The 16,448-nt window shown below is 44.9% G+C and overlaps 1 protein-coding gene across 2 annotated transcripts in view; it reads left to right on the top strand.

Annotated features, from left to right (window-relative positions):
* The window catches only part of MCM9 (minichromosome maintenance 9 homologous recombination repair factor), a 907,286-nt gene that overhangs the window by 853,436 nt on the left and 37,402 nt on the right, over window positions 1–16,448 (top strand). For both annotated transcript variants that reach the window (XM_069606612.1, XM_069606613.1), the window contains exon 12: window positions 12,014–12,159. In XM_069606612.1, the coding sequence (XP_069462713.1) occupies window positions 12,014–12,159 (146 nt within the window). The remainder of the gene's footprint in view (window positions 1–12,013; window positions 12,160–16,448) is intronic.

Genomic DNA, 16,448 nt, shown 5'->3' on the forward strand with positions numbered 1-16,448 from the left:
AGGGGACTTCATCACAGAGCTTAACCTTTCAATGGATGCAGGAGCCCAGAGTTGTTTGTTCTGAGATAGTCATAGTCTCTATGGGTATCTGGGAACACCAATAGGAAGTGCTGGATGAGATTACAGTGGATATGCATTGGTACCTGCAAAATAATTAGTTCATGATCAGAGAAAATATATACTTGCATACACCCGAGCAATTACCATGGTAGTGGTCTGTGATGCTGCTCCCAATCGGCGTTCTATGAAAAGGATCCCTATGGTACTATCTTGGCTAGCTAACCTGCCCCAAGATTGTTTAATCCTGCCATTGTTATGATCCAAATAAGTGACAAGATTGCCCAACTCTTTGAGTGCACAAAACAATGCTCCATTAGAGGAATTTGTGGGTAACAAACGAGTGACAATGGGTCTGGTGTTTGTGGATCCAGCAGTGGTGGGCTGTGTTCACCTTCTCAAGGTGCTAGAAAGAACGCCCAGCTCTTCTGCACCGGGGAAGCTGTTTAAAGCCCTTAATAGATGGCCAGGGGGGCCTACCAGCTTGCGGCGGGCCCCAGGTCACTTCATGCAGATAAGACAACTGTTGCAAGAGAGAGTGACAGATTTCACTTAAAGTGCTGGGATCTCTGACCAGACGGGCCTGCCCACTTGCCTGTAGAGAGGGCACTGGGTTAGGCAGAGTTCTCTCAACGGCAGAGAGAGTATCCTACTATGGAGTGTCTGCATTGGAAGGAACTGTCCCAGTGAAAGAGGGAAAAAAGTCTGGGGAAACATTGTATCTTCAGGTTAGGTGGGCTTCTGCTGAACTGCATGCTCCTAGAGCACAAGCCATGCGCCCACCAGAGGCTGAGGGACAGCCCTGTGTTAGAGAGCCTTTCTTCTAGAGTTAGCATACAAGGTGCCCATGGCTGGTCACCTCCGAATGAGAACAACTTTGGAGCGGTAATCCCTTACTTCTACAGGCATTGTTCAGCTTTTTTGTTCAGTGCTTACGTACAGCAAAATTGAAACTAAGGTTGACCGATACTAGTGCCTTTGAAGAGAATCTACTTAAAGATGTTGGTCAAAGCAAATAGCCTGTACCTTTTTGTTTTTTTAACCAAAATGTATTTGACTTTATGGCACAATAATTAGCGTCTTGACGATGCAATCAATGTTTAACAGTCATTGTAAACAACATCACTTTCTTTTACATTATTTTCACTCCACCAACACACCTTTGCCCAACCAGATAGTGTCCACGGTTTCAAGAATAAACATAATGCATGAACAGAAAGTATAATAGTTGGATAGCCAGTAAAATACTAATTTGCAGGATCAACTAACACAGTAAAAAATTGTTATGGCAACGTTCTGAAACACTCTGTTAAGGGGAAAGAGAACAATTCCAGGCACATCTGTCTGCTTGTGGATTGAATTTAGTGAGGGTGGCAGAAAGAGAACCATACGCCAGTACACCGCTAGCTGCTATGATAATGCCGGTCACCTGCTCCATCATGTTGAATAATTATCAATATACAGAATAGGCCCTGAGGGATTCTGGCCTATGTACAATCTTTGTTAGTATGAACTTTGATTAAAGGAGTCAATATTGCTATAAATGTATGAAATCCCGTATATATTGCTTATGTAAGTTTATCCATGGCCAACTGCTACCAGAGCTTATTCCATACTATGCCCCTTGGAGGTGGGTCGAAATGTTTCCAGCAGTCTGCTATGTAAACTCTTGCAATCAGCAGCATTTGGCTGGCATGTTTTTCCACGGCTGATGCAATGGGAAGGACTCATCCTCGCTTACTGTTCCCATAAGGACAAGTGTACCCAGAAGTATCCAAATTCTTGTTAGTCATTTAATTAGAGATATGATCTCCTTCCAAAATCTTTCTAGTGCAGGGCATAACTACCACATATGAACAGGCACCATTTCTCCAACACTGCCAGGTAGCAGTCACGTAAGCTCTGTGTAGTCCGGTTGGGGTTTCATACCAACACAGAAATCCTTTGTAATTACTTTTCTGTAGTCTGAAGCATGATGATTTGACAGCCCTCTCCCAAATCTGGGACGATGCGGTTTCTGGTATTGTGACAACCACTTCCTCATCCCATTTGGTGATAAAGGGCTGTACATCACTATGTTTATAGTGATTAAGCTCTTTATAAACCTGCTAAACCAAATGGGGAGACAGCCTTCCTGCACTTTTCAAACTGCGTTTGAGATCCAAGGCCATTGCTCCTAATTTACCCATTTTAGCCAGTGGTTTTGTTGAGCATAAGTTCATCTGTCTGCTTCTCCAACGCTGAATACGTCCTGGCATGTTATGAAGTCAAGAGGTGTGCAGTGTGGATATGATTCTACAAGAGTGCTCAAATACCTTGATTGACAGCATACAAATGCCAGCATGGCTAACTTTGGGGTGAATAGTAGATTAGTGCAAATAGGTATGGGGGGGAGAGGGAGAAATGTTTGTAGTAATTTTGTATGTAAAAATGGCTTCCATATAGTATAGAACGTCTGTGAAGGTACACATACCTACCTTTCGAGTTCAATCGTGATCTTGCCGCAAACCAGAATAGATCATGCCTTGTTTCAAGGGATGACTTTCTACCTGAATCCATAGCTTACCAGTGGGTGCCATACATCACTCCAGCATCCATTTTAAATTGGCTGTGAATATGTTGCTATTCACAGCTGTGGCAAATATGCCCCTAATCTCTTGAACGTTGTCGAGCGTGAGATTCTGCCCTTCCGCACAAATTTAACCATTTCAGTTTGGATCTGAGAAAAAAAGGACATCCTTTGAGATCTCAATCAGAAATGCTTGTAAAACATAAACAAGCCAATTTATAAAATTCATTTTTAAGCTCCAAATTCTTCTCATCAAAGGTATTTCGAAATGGGTCCACCTACATAAGTCTTACGAGTACTACGTTGTCAACAAGGAGAGCCCTCTTGTGGTGGCGTGAAGGAGAGGAATAGACAAGAATGTTATTCTGCCTAATGGCTTGTGAAAAGGGTTCTATGGCTAAAGCAAATATTAAGGGCAATGGGCAAACATCCTTGTCTCATTTCCCATTATATTGAAACCTTAGACAAGAAGCGCCCATTTGCCCCCATGTTTGCAGTTGGATAGTTAAAATGTACTAATATGAATTGGGACATGGTAGAGCCAAAACCATTTTAATGAATACATTCTGTACACATAGTCAAGTCGAATGCCTTCCCGGAAGGCGATGCTAGAATATACATCGAGAAAAGCATCCACATTTATCTAGGCTAAGGCATCCACAACCACAATTGTCTAATATTGTTATATGTTTGTCTGTGGAGGATGAAGCTAGTTTTATCTGGTTGAACAAGCTTTGGCATCAGTGGGTTGAGATGTGAAGCCAGGATTTCAAAAAGGTTTTGCCATCCGATTCCGAAGTGCTGTGTGTAGCAGTATGAAGTGCGTGTTACAGATATTTGTTGGGCTTCAAAAGCAGAGAGATATTTACTTCTGCCACCAACTCTGTGACGCCATCCAATTCCAAACATCTAAAGGAAAGAGAAGTGAATGGCTTTACACTGAAGCTTTTTCAAGGTTTTAAAGAATGACATGTAAAGCTGCTGGGGTCGTGAGCCTTTATATTGGATTTAGTTACTATCGGTTGGCTCTTCTCTTTAGTGAAAAATGGAATGCTGTTAATTTGTCCCCATCCTTGTGCCATTGTTGTCTCGAAGCTTTCTGATGAACATATGCTCTTGTCTGGCCTTGTGTTTGTAAGTGAGCAGTCTGTTGGACTTGGTGTCTGTATCAAAATTAACCTGTTGGGTTGCTGGTGTGCCCCACTGATAGATCCCGAAGAAGAAGGCAGAATTGGTCCCTTGTATCTGTGAGGTGGCGCAGTATTCTTGGAGACACCATAGGGTTGTGCTTTCTTTACAAACCCCCAATTGCTGTAGTGAATTTGGTGATTTCTGCTTTTGATGCCTTAAGGAATGGTTCTAAGCTCATTACTTTACCTCATATAACTTCCTTCTAGTTGTCCCAGTCTGCTGATCAAACACATCATTATCATTGTTTGAGAACTAATCGCCTATCACTTTCTTGATGGCCTCTATTATGATCCTCCAGGAGGGTGTCATCCAAGCTCCTACTAAAACCTGCTTTGTGGGCTTTCCTCTGTATGTAATGGAGCCATACCTATTGAGACATAGTCAGATATTGTAGGCTGAAGTATCTTTGTTTGGGTAGTGGATAATGAAATTGTCTAGGAGACCAAAACATATTTATTTGTAAATATCCACTGGGATGCAGGAAGAGCAGCATGTGTAATCACACTCTGATCAATTGAAAAGCCTTCAGGCATCCTTCAGACATACAGTGTTTATGTTGCTATAAGGAGGCTGGACTTGTTCTATAATGGGATGATGATCTATGGAAGCTTATCCAGGGAGCTCTCCATTACTGTATTGTAATCTGTCCCCCAAGGATAAGCTCTCCTTGTGCAAAGGCAGCACGCTTCTGGAAGATGACGGCAAGGAAGAAAGCCTGGTGTTTGTTAGGTGCATAGAAGGAGCAAATGGTACATGGAAAAGTGCAACCTCTGAATGCTATCAAGCTCTTTCTTCATCATGTGGCATCTCTGCCTGCAAAAAGGGCAACCCTGATTGGATCAGCACTGCCACCCCTCCCTATATAGAAGGCTGATCTTAAAAACAACACATATAGAACGAAACGTGTGTGAAAGACCCATTGCTCAGCTTTCTTTACCAAGTGGTTCTCCTTGAGGAGAATGTCGTCGGATTTGAGTGCACTAGTGAAGACCAGCCCAATTGCCTCTTTGTGGGCGAATTGAGACCCTGGACATTCAGACATGAATTTGTCCTCTATCATATGTTACGTATGTTACAAACCTATGGACTTCTTAACCTCCCATGTCTGCTTAGGTGCACTCCCACGCCACCCTTGTCTCATACGATGATTCTGAGAAATCCACATGCAGGCAATCTTTCTGGTATTCTCCTCTGTTGATTCACACAATAACATTATCAAGTGTTAGCAATCGAACGGGGATGGCGCTAGCCAATCATGAGGCTGGAAATGTGGGCTTACATTACATTAAGCCCATAGAACATTTCTCCCTGGCTGCCTACCACACCACTTCCCCCCAGTCTGTTTCCTTTTTTCACCTCTGCCTGCCCCAGGGCCCCTCTGTCCATCCTTGCCCTGCAATTCCCCCCTGCAATACACCTGCACTGCCCTCTGACTCTACCCATTCCCTGTCTGGACTTGCACTACTGTCACCCACTCCTGCGCCCTGCTCCAACCACTCAGTTGGCTGCCATGAAAATGGAAAAAGGACAATGTTCCTTTTCTGTTTCCCTGGCACCCATCTTTGATGTTTTTTTTTATGGGCGATCCGCACATGTATGGCAAACAAAGCCCATTCCCCATGAAAAACACTATTAATATTGTATTATCAGATATTTTTATAGAGCAAACCTTGTTTGGGAAAAACAGCGCACTTTACAGGTCATGGTGCAAAAATGTCATAGCAATTATTTAACAAGTCATCAGATAAGCTTCAGTAATAATGATCACAGTACAATATATGGATGGAAGTGTTCACAAGATAGCCGGAATCTAGGTTAAACCATTTTTTTATTGGAAGAGACAGGTCTTCAGTTCTTTAAAGTATATTTGGTGAGTCTAGTTTTCCTCTGAGCTAACACGTTTCCCTAGATTCCAGCGTTACTCCAAAGAATAAACACATGCTGTCCATCATGTGTTTAAGTACAAACGTTTTTTTATTATCATTAATAATTTCAAATTATTTCCACATACAAATTATGGTGCGTTAGGAAAGTGTAGCATTTGCATAATGATTGTGAAAACTGTATGGCCATCAGTTTCGCCCTTTTGGCTTCCTCAAGGCAGTTGACAATAAATACACAGTCTCGCGCAGGGTATATCGAAATGTTTTTGTAAGGTTATCCCGTCCAAAATTATCTCTGAGCTGGACTAGTGATAGCATCTATTTCCAAAATAGCATAACAAATTATTTTTTCTTAGTTTTCTCCTTGCGAGCCAGTCTAGTTTCCCACGTAGCAACGGTCTTAGTGCAAGATGAGCATGTGCCACACAATGTATTTAGTTTGGCCATAAGTTATGCCGGCGTATTGGCGGTGGTTGCCTTGTAGATGAGGCATGCGGTTTTGAAACAGATTGTAGCTACAATGCAGAGACTGTGTACTTAGCACAAGGTGGAGGTGTTTTGGTCAAATTTCCTAGAGCCGGTGATGTGAGCCGCGGTATGGTGGGCTGCTTTCAGGGGGGCTAGGCGAACAGCCTGGAGCCATGCGAAGAGGGCACTACCCCAGTCAATATGCAAGATCACTTGGGCCTGCAATACCGTTAAGAAGTTCTGTGGTGGGGAAAGGGCTTCATCTTGCAGAGTAGAAATACTGAATACAAAGCCTAGGGGAGCCTTTTTCGTGATGTGTTGTTGGAAGGATAGATATCTATCCAAAATGAAGTCTAGAGACTTTTGCTGGTCGGTTGAGATGAGGGCTGAACCCTTCCAAGTGCATTTCGGCCAGCCAGGTTTGAGTGAGTTCCTGCATGGAGGAGTGACTGAGGATATTGGAGTTAACTTCACTTAACTAGGTGGAGCAAAGCTTTAAGCTTCAAATAGGCACTTGTCATCCACATTTGAGTGTTTGCAAGGCATGAGCTAGGCGAGCGATATCTTGTGGGCCAAGATACACCTAACACCACAGACATTGAACCGTGGCGCCAATAGCATTGACTACCTCGATATGGGGCTGACCTTGATGGTATTGGACCTTGCTAAGGCCTGTAGGAAAGGGGCCATCACAGAAGGCTGCCCTGAACTTCGGTGGCTAGCGCATAGTGATGTGCAGACAAAGAACATATTTCACACATTAAAATGCCATTATGCTGAAACATGGCACTTTTGCATGAGTGAAGAAAAACAGCTATCCTCTCCCAAATATGTCTTGCAAAAAAAATAAGTGAAACTTTCAACAACTCCGCAGTCAAGACAACCCACCCAAACACCAGAAAATCCTGCAAACCCCAACTATACAAAACTGCCAATTGCCCATAGGAAAACATTAATAGTGTTTCTACTGCTTCCTCTGCTCCTTACATGCTCAATGCTATCTTGATATATATAGTCACAAGTTCAAATCTGTAATTTGCATGCCTCTGCAACATTTTGACTGTCCTTTCAGTCTTCTCTTTCAATGTTCCACCCTTCTCTCTCCCACTGTAGCCACTCTGCTCTGTTAGAAAGGTTGAATCATGTGTGTCCCCTGCCCAGGATGGCCAAGCCGTCCTCCTTGGTAGTTGTGGTGCAAGCGTTGTTATCCAGGCAAAATAAGTTTAAATGGGTGATCTCATCTATAAGAAACTTGACGCTTTTTCAGCTCTTCCAGAATGGATCCCACCCCACTCCTTTTTTGCCTGGGTGAGCGCAGGGAAATCTCGAAAACATACCTCTGGTAGAATCGGTAGGTTGAAGTGAGCCTGGCTTCCAATATACTATGAGAATTTGTTCCTTTGTTTTGTAGGAGTGAACTCTGGTTAGCACATCTGGAGTTGGCTTATGGTATGAATACAAATAATTTGGGGACATAAGCTTCTGGTTGTTTGAGTGCGACATTGTGGTGTATGATGTGTATCCTTATCTTTGTCCTCAAGCAATTCCCTCCCTACCCTTCAGATCTGCTGGACTATTCTCTAGGTCAATGACCCTGTTATCAAGGTCAGCCTGATCATTGGTCAGGTCTGCATGGTTGGATTCGGTTTTGTCCATTATGTGCTTTAAGGAGTGAAAGCTCTTCATGTTAGCACTGTTTTGAGGAGATCTCTCTGTGCAGGGACACAATCTCTCACACCGGCTCTTGTAGAGAAGCTTGAAGCTCTGTATTTTGGGACCATAGCAGTGTCAGAGGGTGGAGAGGGCTACAAAACATGCAGGGATTGCTAAGAGCCAGCAAGCTCATCTATTGTAGGGCTTGGACCTGTTTCATATATTCTTCTTATTGGGTTCTTGCTTTTTTCTCATTACGTTTGCATGTGTCAAGGCTGTTGGTACCTTTCCCGGGCACAGGGCCCTGGTCTTTTGCATCACTGTTTCACCATCCTCATGCGCAGACGGAGGGATGGAAGAGCATGAGGCATTTAATGTATTTACTGTAATGCCAAGTTTGCCTCTCCTAGAGCAAGAATTCCTGAGAAGATTGAGATTGTTTCAATGCCCCCAAGGCATGAGCAAGTGATGACTGAGCTCTCGTGTGCAGCCTAGTTCCCTAGGCACAGTGGCCGAAACAGATGAGCAGCTAGAGTCTGCCGTTTAAGCAGTGAATGGAACAACTATCTATGAAAAAAGATTCCAATGCAGAAAGTGCACATTTTGCCTGAGAAGTGCAGTGATGAGCATCTTGACGAGGCTCTCGGTTTGGCTTGTCAATGACCTTGAATTATCAGTGGTCTAGAGTGGGACCTGTCCCTCTTAGTTCCCTGGCGACCCCAGGCAGCAGCAACACCCAGATTGAGAGGCTACGGGTGCCAAAAGGAGATGTTTAGTGTAGCCGTTACATGTCTTGCAAGACCCCTCAGCAGCCCCCTCTTCTTTCTCCATGCTGCTCTTCAACCCATTGCAGAATAAACAATGAGTATTCTGTGTTTCTTAAAGATCAGCATCAAGTGTTCCCTCCCCGCTAATCCACACTCCTGATTGTTGCTGGTAAAGATTTGAGAACTGCATTGGGGACGGGGCATGGTGTGAGGGAGATAACACAGGTATGCTTGTGGTGCAGGACTCCCCCCTCCCCCCCAAGGTCTCATAGTTCTGATCTTCCACAGCAAGTGGCTTACATTAATGTGGACACGGGCCACAGGTGTTCAATCCCTCTTGATATCGTTGCCCCTGTGTGGCACCATTCCAGCTTTGGGCAATTTGGGATGCTTCGGCTTGGTGCTGTCCAGCCCCTCAATTCTCTCCTTAAGTTCTGTCATTTTAAAGCAGCATATTCCCCCCCAACCAGTTCGCGGGAGCTTCATAATGCCTCACATTGGATTCCAAGCCCAGGGTATCGCTGCAGGGGTACACCGGAGACCGCAGCGGCCACGGAGCTCCTCAGAGGATCTCTAGTCTGTACTTTTGCATTGGTTAAATCCCTTTCGTGTGCACTATTGAGATGCTTCCAATTTGTTGAATGCAATGTCTATGAAAAGAACATGTATTTTAGTAATTTAACTTGTCCTACTCTTGTCTGTGCATCACATATTGTTTTCTTCTTGCTTTAATACTATAAGGAACTCGTGGTGGCAACGGTAAAGACAGACACAAGTGAACACAGTTCAAGGGTGTTTATTAAACTGTATGCAGGTTGGAAAAACACCTAATCTAAATCTAGGATGGGAGCAAGCGTTGACCATCAAATGAAAATAAGGCAGTCCTTGTGGAGTTGTGTCAAATAAAAAAGCCTATACTAAGAACCCTATTGCCAAACAGTACAACTAATACAAAAAGGGTGTGGGATGGCTTTCAAGAAAAGAAAGAAGTGTTCACAAATAATATGTCAGGATGCGGTAGCTTGGATCTCCCTTCCCCACGTTTTGAGCACAGGGTGAAATGGAATTTTGGAGCACAGCACACACTTGAGCTTTCCCAGCACGAGTCGACAGTTCCACTTGCAGCTATCAGGACCGTTGATGGCCAAGTCTTGTTGCTCTTGAAAGTCTCTTGCCTTCGAGGGCCTGATGTATTCAACAATGAAACAAAAGTTCCTACAGCAAAATGAAAGTTTGTTTCCTGGTTTTACTTAGGATGAGGCTTTTCCACCCCTGTGCCCCCCTGTTCTGGGTGCTGACCCCTATTCCTCGTGGTGTTGGGCAATCGGTTTTCACCCCTCAGATCTCCCTCTTCCGGGCTTGGATCCTAAAATATTTCCTTTCGATATTGGGGTTGTGGTTTCATGGTCACGCAGGCCTGATGGGTTTATCAAGCAAAACAACAAACAAACATAAAGTTCTGTTCTACGTATTTCTCGCATGATGGATTCACCCCTGGGTCCCCCTCTTCCGGGCGCCGACCCTCCACAAATTGTACTCCACAAATCAAATAACAGTTTGTTCTCTTAATAGACTTTGGGTGATGGTTTCACACCTGGATCATCCTCGTTCGGGCTCAGACCCCTCTCAACTGTTAGCCTCTCTCCACCGGGTTCACTATGGCTTTTCCTTCCTTCACAACTAATGTCTTTTTAAACGGTTCTAGTGGACATACCTTGGCCGGGTTCACTCTTGTCAACACACTGTTTCTTGGGGCTTTAGACTTTGCCCCCTTCTCGTCAGCATTCCTCTTCCGGGTTCACACTTGCCAACTTCACCTTCACTTTCACTTTCAATATTTACGGGATTCACTTCCCTTGCTTTCTCATGTGGCCGGATTCACTTCCCTTGCTTTCTTTATAGTTCGTAGACTAAAAGGCTTTTGACTGTACAAGAATTTTGTTTGACCTCCTGTATGACTACTTTGACCTATCTTGGCGGCTCTCCTACGGCCTTCTGATATCTGTATTTTACTCAGATGCAGATTGACCAGTTTCTCTGAGCAGCACCCACGTGGTGCCATTCCCCTTCTGTAGCTGGTCTTCCCTTTACAATTTAACAGTTCTTTGAACTTTTCTCACTTTGACACTGCCACTTTCATTCACCACAGCCCGGTTCTTATTGTTTCTCCCTTCGACTCACCGACCGTGATGAACCGCTTGGCTTTCCGTGTAGCTGAAGTCAAGGCCGGTACCACGGTAGCAGGAGTCTCCCTAACTCCGGCTTATCAGCGTTGATACGCTGCGTGTACTGCTGACATTTGCTGAAACACTTGGGCTATTGTCCTCGGTCTTACGATTCCCTTTGTGAAGGTTTCACATGGTTTTGTCGAAAAGGGCATGGTCGTGTTTCTCCTCATCAGCCTCTCGATGTTTGCCGCCTTTCTCCTCCTCTTGAACTGCCAGGTCTGGATAGCTGTCTTGGTGTGTGGTCTGCCTTGCTCATACTGTGCACTCTTGCTCCACCTTTTATCCCTGGGGAAAGGGCAAGGGCCGTCAGGTGTGTGTGATTTAAGCTAATTGCCTGACTTTGCCTGACCCTTGTGTATGGACATGTCGGGTAAACAGGTTTCATATTAGTTTTTTGTGTTTTATGTCGGGAGAAGAGGAGGGGTAGAGTTTCTGAGAGTTCTGCAAGGTATGAAGGGAAAGAGGCTTTACAAGGAATAACCTTTGTATGGCTGATCTAGGAAGGGTAGGTTTTGTAGGGTTGCGAAATGAGGAGGAGGATTTGCAGGGCAAATGGGAATAATCGGGATTGTGAAATAAACAAGGGGAATTGTGGGAACGGTAGTTGTCTGTCATATTGGATTGGGTGTCTGGGAAAGAATAACCATAGGAATGGGACAGAAAATGACTGGGAATATTTGGGTAGGGCATAGGGAAATAGGGAGTCTGAGATGGATAATCTTCTGGTGCAAGTGGATTGGAGATTTTAGGGGATTGGCTCTGGATGGAGGGGTCTTTTGATCTGGATAGGAGAGTTTTAATGGGAGGAGGCGAGGTAGAGGTGTATCCTACAAAAGTCTCTGATATTTCGTCATCCGCTCCTTTTCTCTTGGTACAATACCACATCTCCCTTGCGTTATTAACCCAAGTACAACCTCGGTTTCCCCATCATGGTGAGCCTTTCTTGCTCTTTCACCCCTAGAGTTGGGATCTGAGCGAATCAGCCGTTCATTGGCCACCTGAATAAGGGTTTCTCGAGGTCCGTTATGTGAGATACCATCAGGTATTTCACAATACCAGTCAGCCATTTTTGTAATGTCTTTATATTATGTTCTTCAAGTGCATACAATACATTGTGAGTGTATTGCTGTTGGTCATCACCTGGGCCTGCTACTGTAACCAATGTGTGTGTTTTTTTTTTTTGCTTTTCCACTGTAGGGTGGTGCTCTTCTTGGAGGAGTAAATGCACTACATACATCATTTCCAGAGCACCCAACAGAGCAGTACAGAATGCAGTGTGAACTCCTCCTAGAAAAACTGGGGCTGCAGAAAGTGCTGAATGAAGAGCTGATGAGACTTGACAGGTGACCATTTAAATCAATCTTCATATGTATCATTAACATTTGGGTAATGATTTAGCATTATTGACTGCTTAAATGGTCATTAAATAAGCTTAATCGACCTAGCCCGAGCGCTGTACAGGTTGTTATGGGCCTTGAAGATGGGGTTGAAGGCCTGTGCTCAGTGAGGGGGTGCAACAAAGTCTTCAGGGCTCATGAATCCCTGTACTGCCTGAGCGCATGGTCTATAAAGCTTTTATGTGCTGAGGCATGGTGGGTAAAAAAAGGAAAAGAAAAGGCAATCTGTTTGAAGTGATTGCTGAGAACTGGCTTGTTCTGAACAACGCTGTACAATGTAATGAGGAAGGGAGTGGCGTAAATCCCAGCCGGCCCGCGTCTGTTGGCATGGGTGGCAAGACTAAGTGAGTGCCGATAAAGTTGGAGAACACAGGCTGCATCTGCCAGGTGCGGCCCGGCAAAGATTAAGGGGGCAGAGTCAACCGCCTCCCATCAGATTAAGGTAAAGAGGGCTGCAGGGGATTCAGAGTGTCCAGGCCGTATCTGCCAGGTAATGTGGGGAGCAGCGCTGGCGCCAGGGGACTCAGCGTGGCCCTCCCTCTCATACCTGGAGTGCTGCACTGACAGCCATGCCTCTGCTGCTCTGGCTGCGTGGCTGTCTGCGCAGCGCTTCCTCTCATCACAGGAGCACTTTGCTGAGAGCTCTGCAGCCAGCACAGCGTGACTATTAAAACTTCAAGACTGTGGTGGAAAATGGCTTCATGTTCATGGCAAGGCAACGTGAAAATCTCTCTCTAAACCTATTTCTAAAAAAAAACAGCTGAATAAAAAAAAGAAGAAGCAAAGTGAAGACTCTCCTTTCCTGTTTCCTTTCCAGCAGCCAGCACAGCGACACTAGGGGAATGATGTGGCTTCCCCCTAATTGGGCAATTTCCGTGCCAAAGAGAATTTGAGTCACACTGGCTAGTATGGTCCAGAAATTGGCCAATGGCGGAGTGCCACATCAATCCCCTAGTATATAATGCTATATATTGAGCTTCACTTGACTCGGGCTATGCAAATAATGCTGGTTATTGGCCCTTCCTTCTCTTAACCGTTGCTCTGACTTCAAAGCCCTCTGTCTTAGAGCAGTTTATCGTTCAGCCCCATGCATATTCCCTAGTCTTTTCCTCCCTGGTAACCAACCTGGCATCTCTGCTCATCCGCTCAAAACAAGCTATGATGACGCCCAATAAAACCTCAAGAGTTGGGTGGAACATTGCTTCATGTTCATGGCACGGCGACGTGAAAATCCTTCTTGAAACAAACTTGTGGATTTTTTTTAAAAGTGAAGACTTTACTTTTTCTGTTGTGTATACACGTTGTTTGTCCATGGCTCTTCCCTTTTGAAAGAGCCCTACCTTATTCACCAAATCGAATACTTCCTACACTCTTAGTTCTATTAACACATTTGCTTTGTTACAAGTCAAGTTTCAATGTTCTGCTAATTGTCTATGGCAGGTATTAATGGGTTTCTAGATGTGGAGTACTATGCATAGAAACAGCCAGCACCTGAAATACAGCCATAATATTAGCCCGTTTCCAGTTTTCAACCGAATTGGCTGCATGGCATGATGCGACACCCAGGGGGTGCTTAGAGAAGTTAGTGCAGTTAGGGAAATCTAGGGGCACTTAAGGGAAGTGTATACTGAAGAGAGTTTGTGAGCTTTGCTTGTGCATACGCTGCAAGTATGGAATGACACAGAAGAGTAGTGCTTTTAAAGGGTGAACTCTTTGTAAGGGATACATTAGTTTGCATGTATACACACACCCCAGGGAGATGATCGGCAACAAGCAATCATTTTTTATTTTGCTCAGTAACCTAAATTAGGGTATCTAATACATAATGTCAGCACAAGATAGCACTAGCGATCAAGATTTATTTGTGAAATTTATAAAGCGCTAATGACCAACTGGTATCACAGTGCTAAAACTCGGAAAGGGAAGACAGAAAAGTTGTTACTGCAATAAAAATGTTTTCTGTTTTTTGCAGAAAGACGAGCTTTCTCTATTTCATGGATCTCAAGAGGCAGTGTACTCCACTGCACAGGAACCAAAACCTGAAAGGAGCTGGCCATAGGTATTTTTTCATTTAAAGCGGTGAACAAAAAGATGTTTGTTCCTGGACCAAATCTTTCCAGATATAGAAGCTCCCGGCTGCTAAGAGGAGGATTGAAACTGCGGTATTCCTGGGCGGACCAGAGCCCACAGCAAGGCTCCCTAGAGGTAGGGGGAGTACTCTGGCTCACTGGTGGGAACTTAAGAAGGTGCAGTCAGAATCTTCATAGTCGCAGTACCTGGCAGGATAGTGAACCAGGTTTGTCCTTCAAAAAGAGAAGCTTAAGGGTCTGCGATCCACCAAACAAATTCAACACTAGTCATCTTCCTCATGGCAGTACTTGGGAGGAAAAGGCTCCAAGTACCCACACGCAAAGAGGGGTCTGGGACTCAGCATACAAGAGCAACACAAGCCATTTCCTCATGGCGGTACTTGATAGGAGAGTGCCCCAAGTACCCGCACGCAAAGAAGAGGGGGTATGGGACCCACCACACAAGAGTAACACAAGTTCTCTTCCTCGTGTAGTTACTTGGGAGGAAAGGGCCACAATAACCCACATGCAAAGAAGTGGGGTCTGGGACCCACTACACAAGAACCACACAAGTCATCTTCCTTGTGGTGGTGCTTTGGAGAAAAGGGCTCCAAGTACTTTTGACTTTGTCTTTTGATAGGTTGGGCGTGGTCTTGTAAGGCTTTGTGCATCTGAGTAAATACCTTAAATGTGAACCTGCCCTGCACAGTCAGCCAATCAAGTCTTCTGAGGATGAGCGGGATGAGAGCTCTTTGGAGTCGTAATCGCAATTCTTGCTGCAGTGTTTTGTAAGATTTGGAGGCGTTGATTAACCCTGTTTGGTTTTGAGCGAAAGAGCATTGCAGTAATCAAGTTTTGCTTCGATTATTCCTTGGGCAATCGTTGAACAACTGGCTTCTGACAGAAAAGAACGGCCATTCCTACATAGTATCAAATAATAGGAAGATGAGCTCTCAATGGTGTTTGCTTGCAAGGACATTGAAAGGGTAGAGTTCACTGGACACCTACAGAATTGGCTTTTCCCACTATGTCAGTCTTACTATGTGCAATAGGAATGTATGGGTAGAGGGTTTTGATCTTCGTCTTTAGTCAATCAGGATAAGGCAAGAGAAATTCTGTTTTTGGTTTGGTTAAGGCTGAATCAGTGTCTCATCAAAACCTCAAAGGTGTCAGCGGACCTGTATATGCTCAAAATTGCCTGGGGATTCCCTGCCATTCTCATTAGTGTCTACGTAGTTATGGAATGGCACCCTCACCTGGCCTTACAAGTCATGGAGTGGTTTGATGTAGACATTGAACAAGTAGGGCAAAGGGGCAGGAGCCCTGTGGGACCCCACATTGCAAGATAACTGTGAATTAGGCCTAACTCTCCAGCTTGCCAGGTGAAGTCCTATCATGAAGGAACGAGTGAAACCATTTCTTGGCTGCACCACCGAGCTTTGGTTCAGCTGTAAGCCTGTCCACAAAGATCTGATGATCAATCGTATCAAACACTGCCAGCGGATTTAGCAATATAAGTAGGCTCAACCCATCTGCATCTATTAGCTAGAGCTGGTTTTCCACCCTCCCCCCACTTTGGGCTCACAATGTTTAATTGGAGGGATAGTTGGTTCCTGGCTACCTGCATTCACTACAGTGACCAGAATCCCCTGAGGCCAAACTTGGTACTAACGAGCAACACCTGTATAGACTGCCACCCTGAAGATTGCAAGAGGTCTGAAAGTGTGCTTGGAGGAGAACATCACCTGGACTGTGGAAGGAACATTCAGTTGGGAACCAGAGTGCGCTTCCTGAACCCCCTCCACCGCCAGTGTGAGAAAATATGTGGGAGCTCTGGATTCCAGAGGGGCAGCACCGGAGTGACACATGCCCCACTCTGGAGAGCCACGCTGCTGGTTTTCTACCCTCCCCCACTGTGGGCTTAGACTGTGTAATTGGAGGGAGAGTTGGTTCCCTGCTACTTGCAGTCACTACGTGACCAGAATCCCCTGAGGCTACACTTCGTTTTAACCAGCAACACCTGTGTAGTCTGCCTCCCTGAAGATTGCAAGAGGCATGAAAGCAAACGTGGAGGAGAACAACACCTGGACTGTGGAAGGTACATTCAGCTGGGAACCAGAGTGGGCTCCCTGAACCCCCCCCTCCCAGTGTGAGAATATATATATT

Source organism: Ambystoma mexicanum, chromosome 4p, assembly GCF_040938575.1.
Source record: "Ambystoma mexicanum isolate Mex_15411 chromosome 4p, UKY_AmexF1_1, whole genome shotgun sequence".
In the NCBI taxonomy this organism is placed as follows: Eukaryota; Metazoa; Chordata; class Amphibia; order Caudata; family Ambystomatidae; genus Ambystoma; species Ambystoma mexicanum.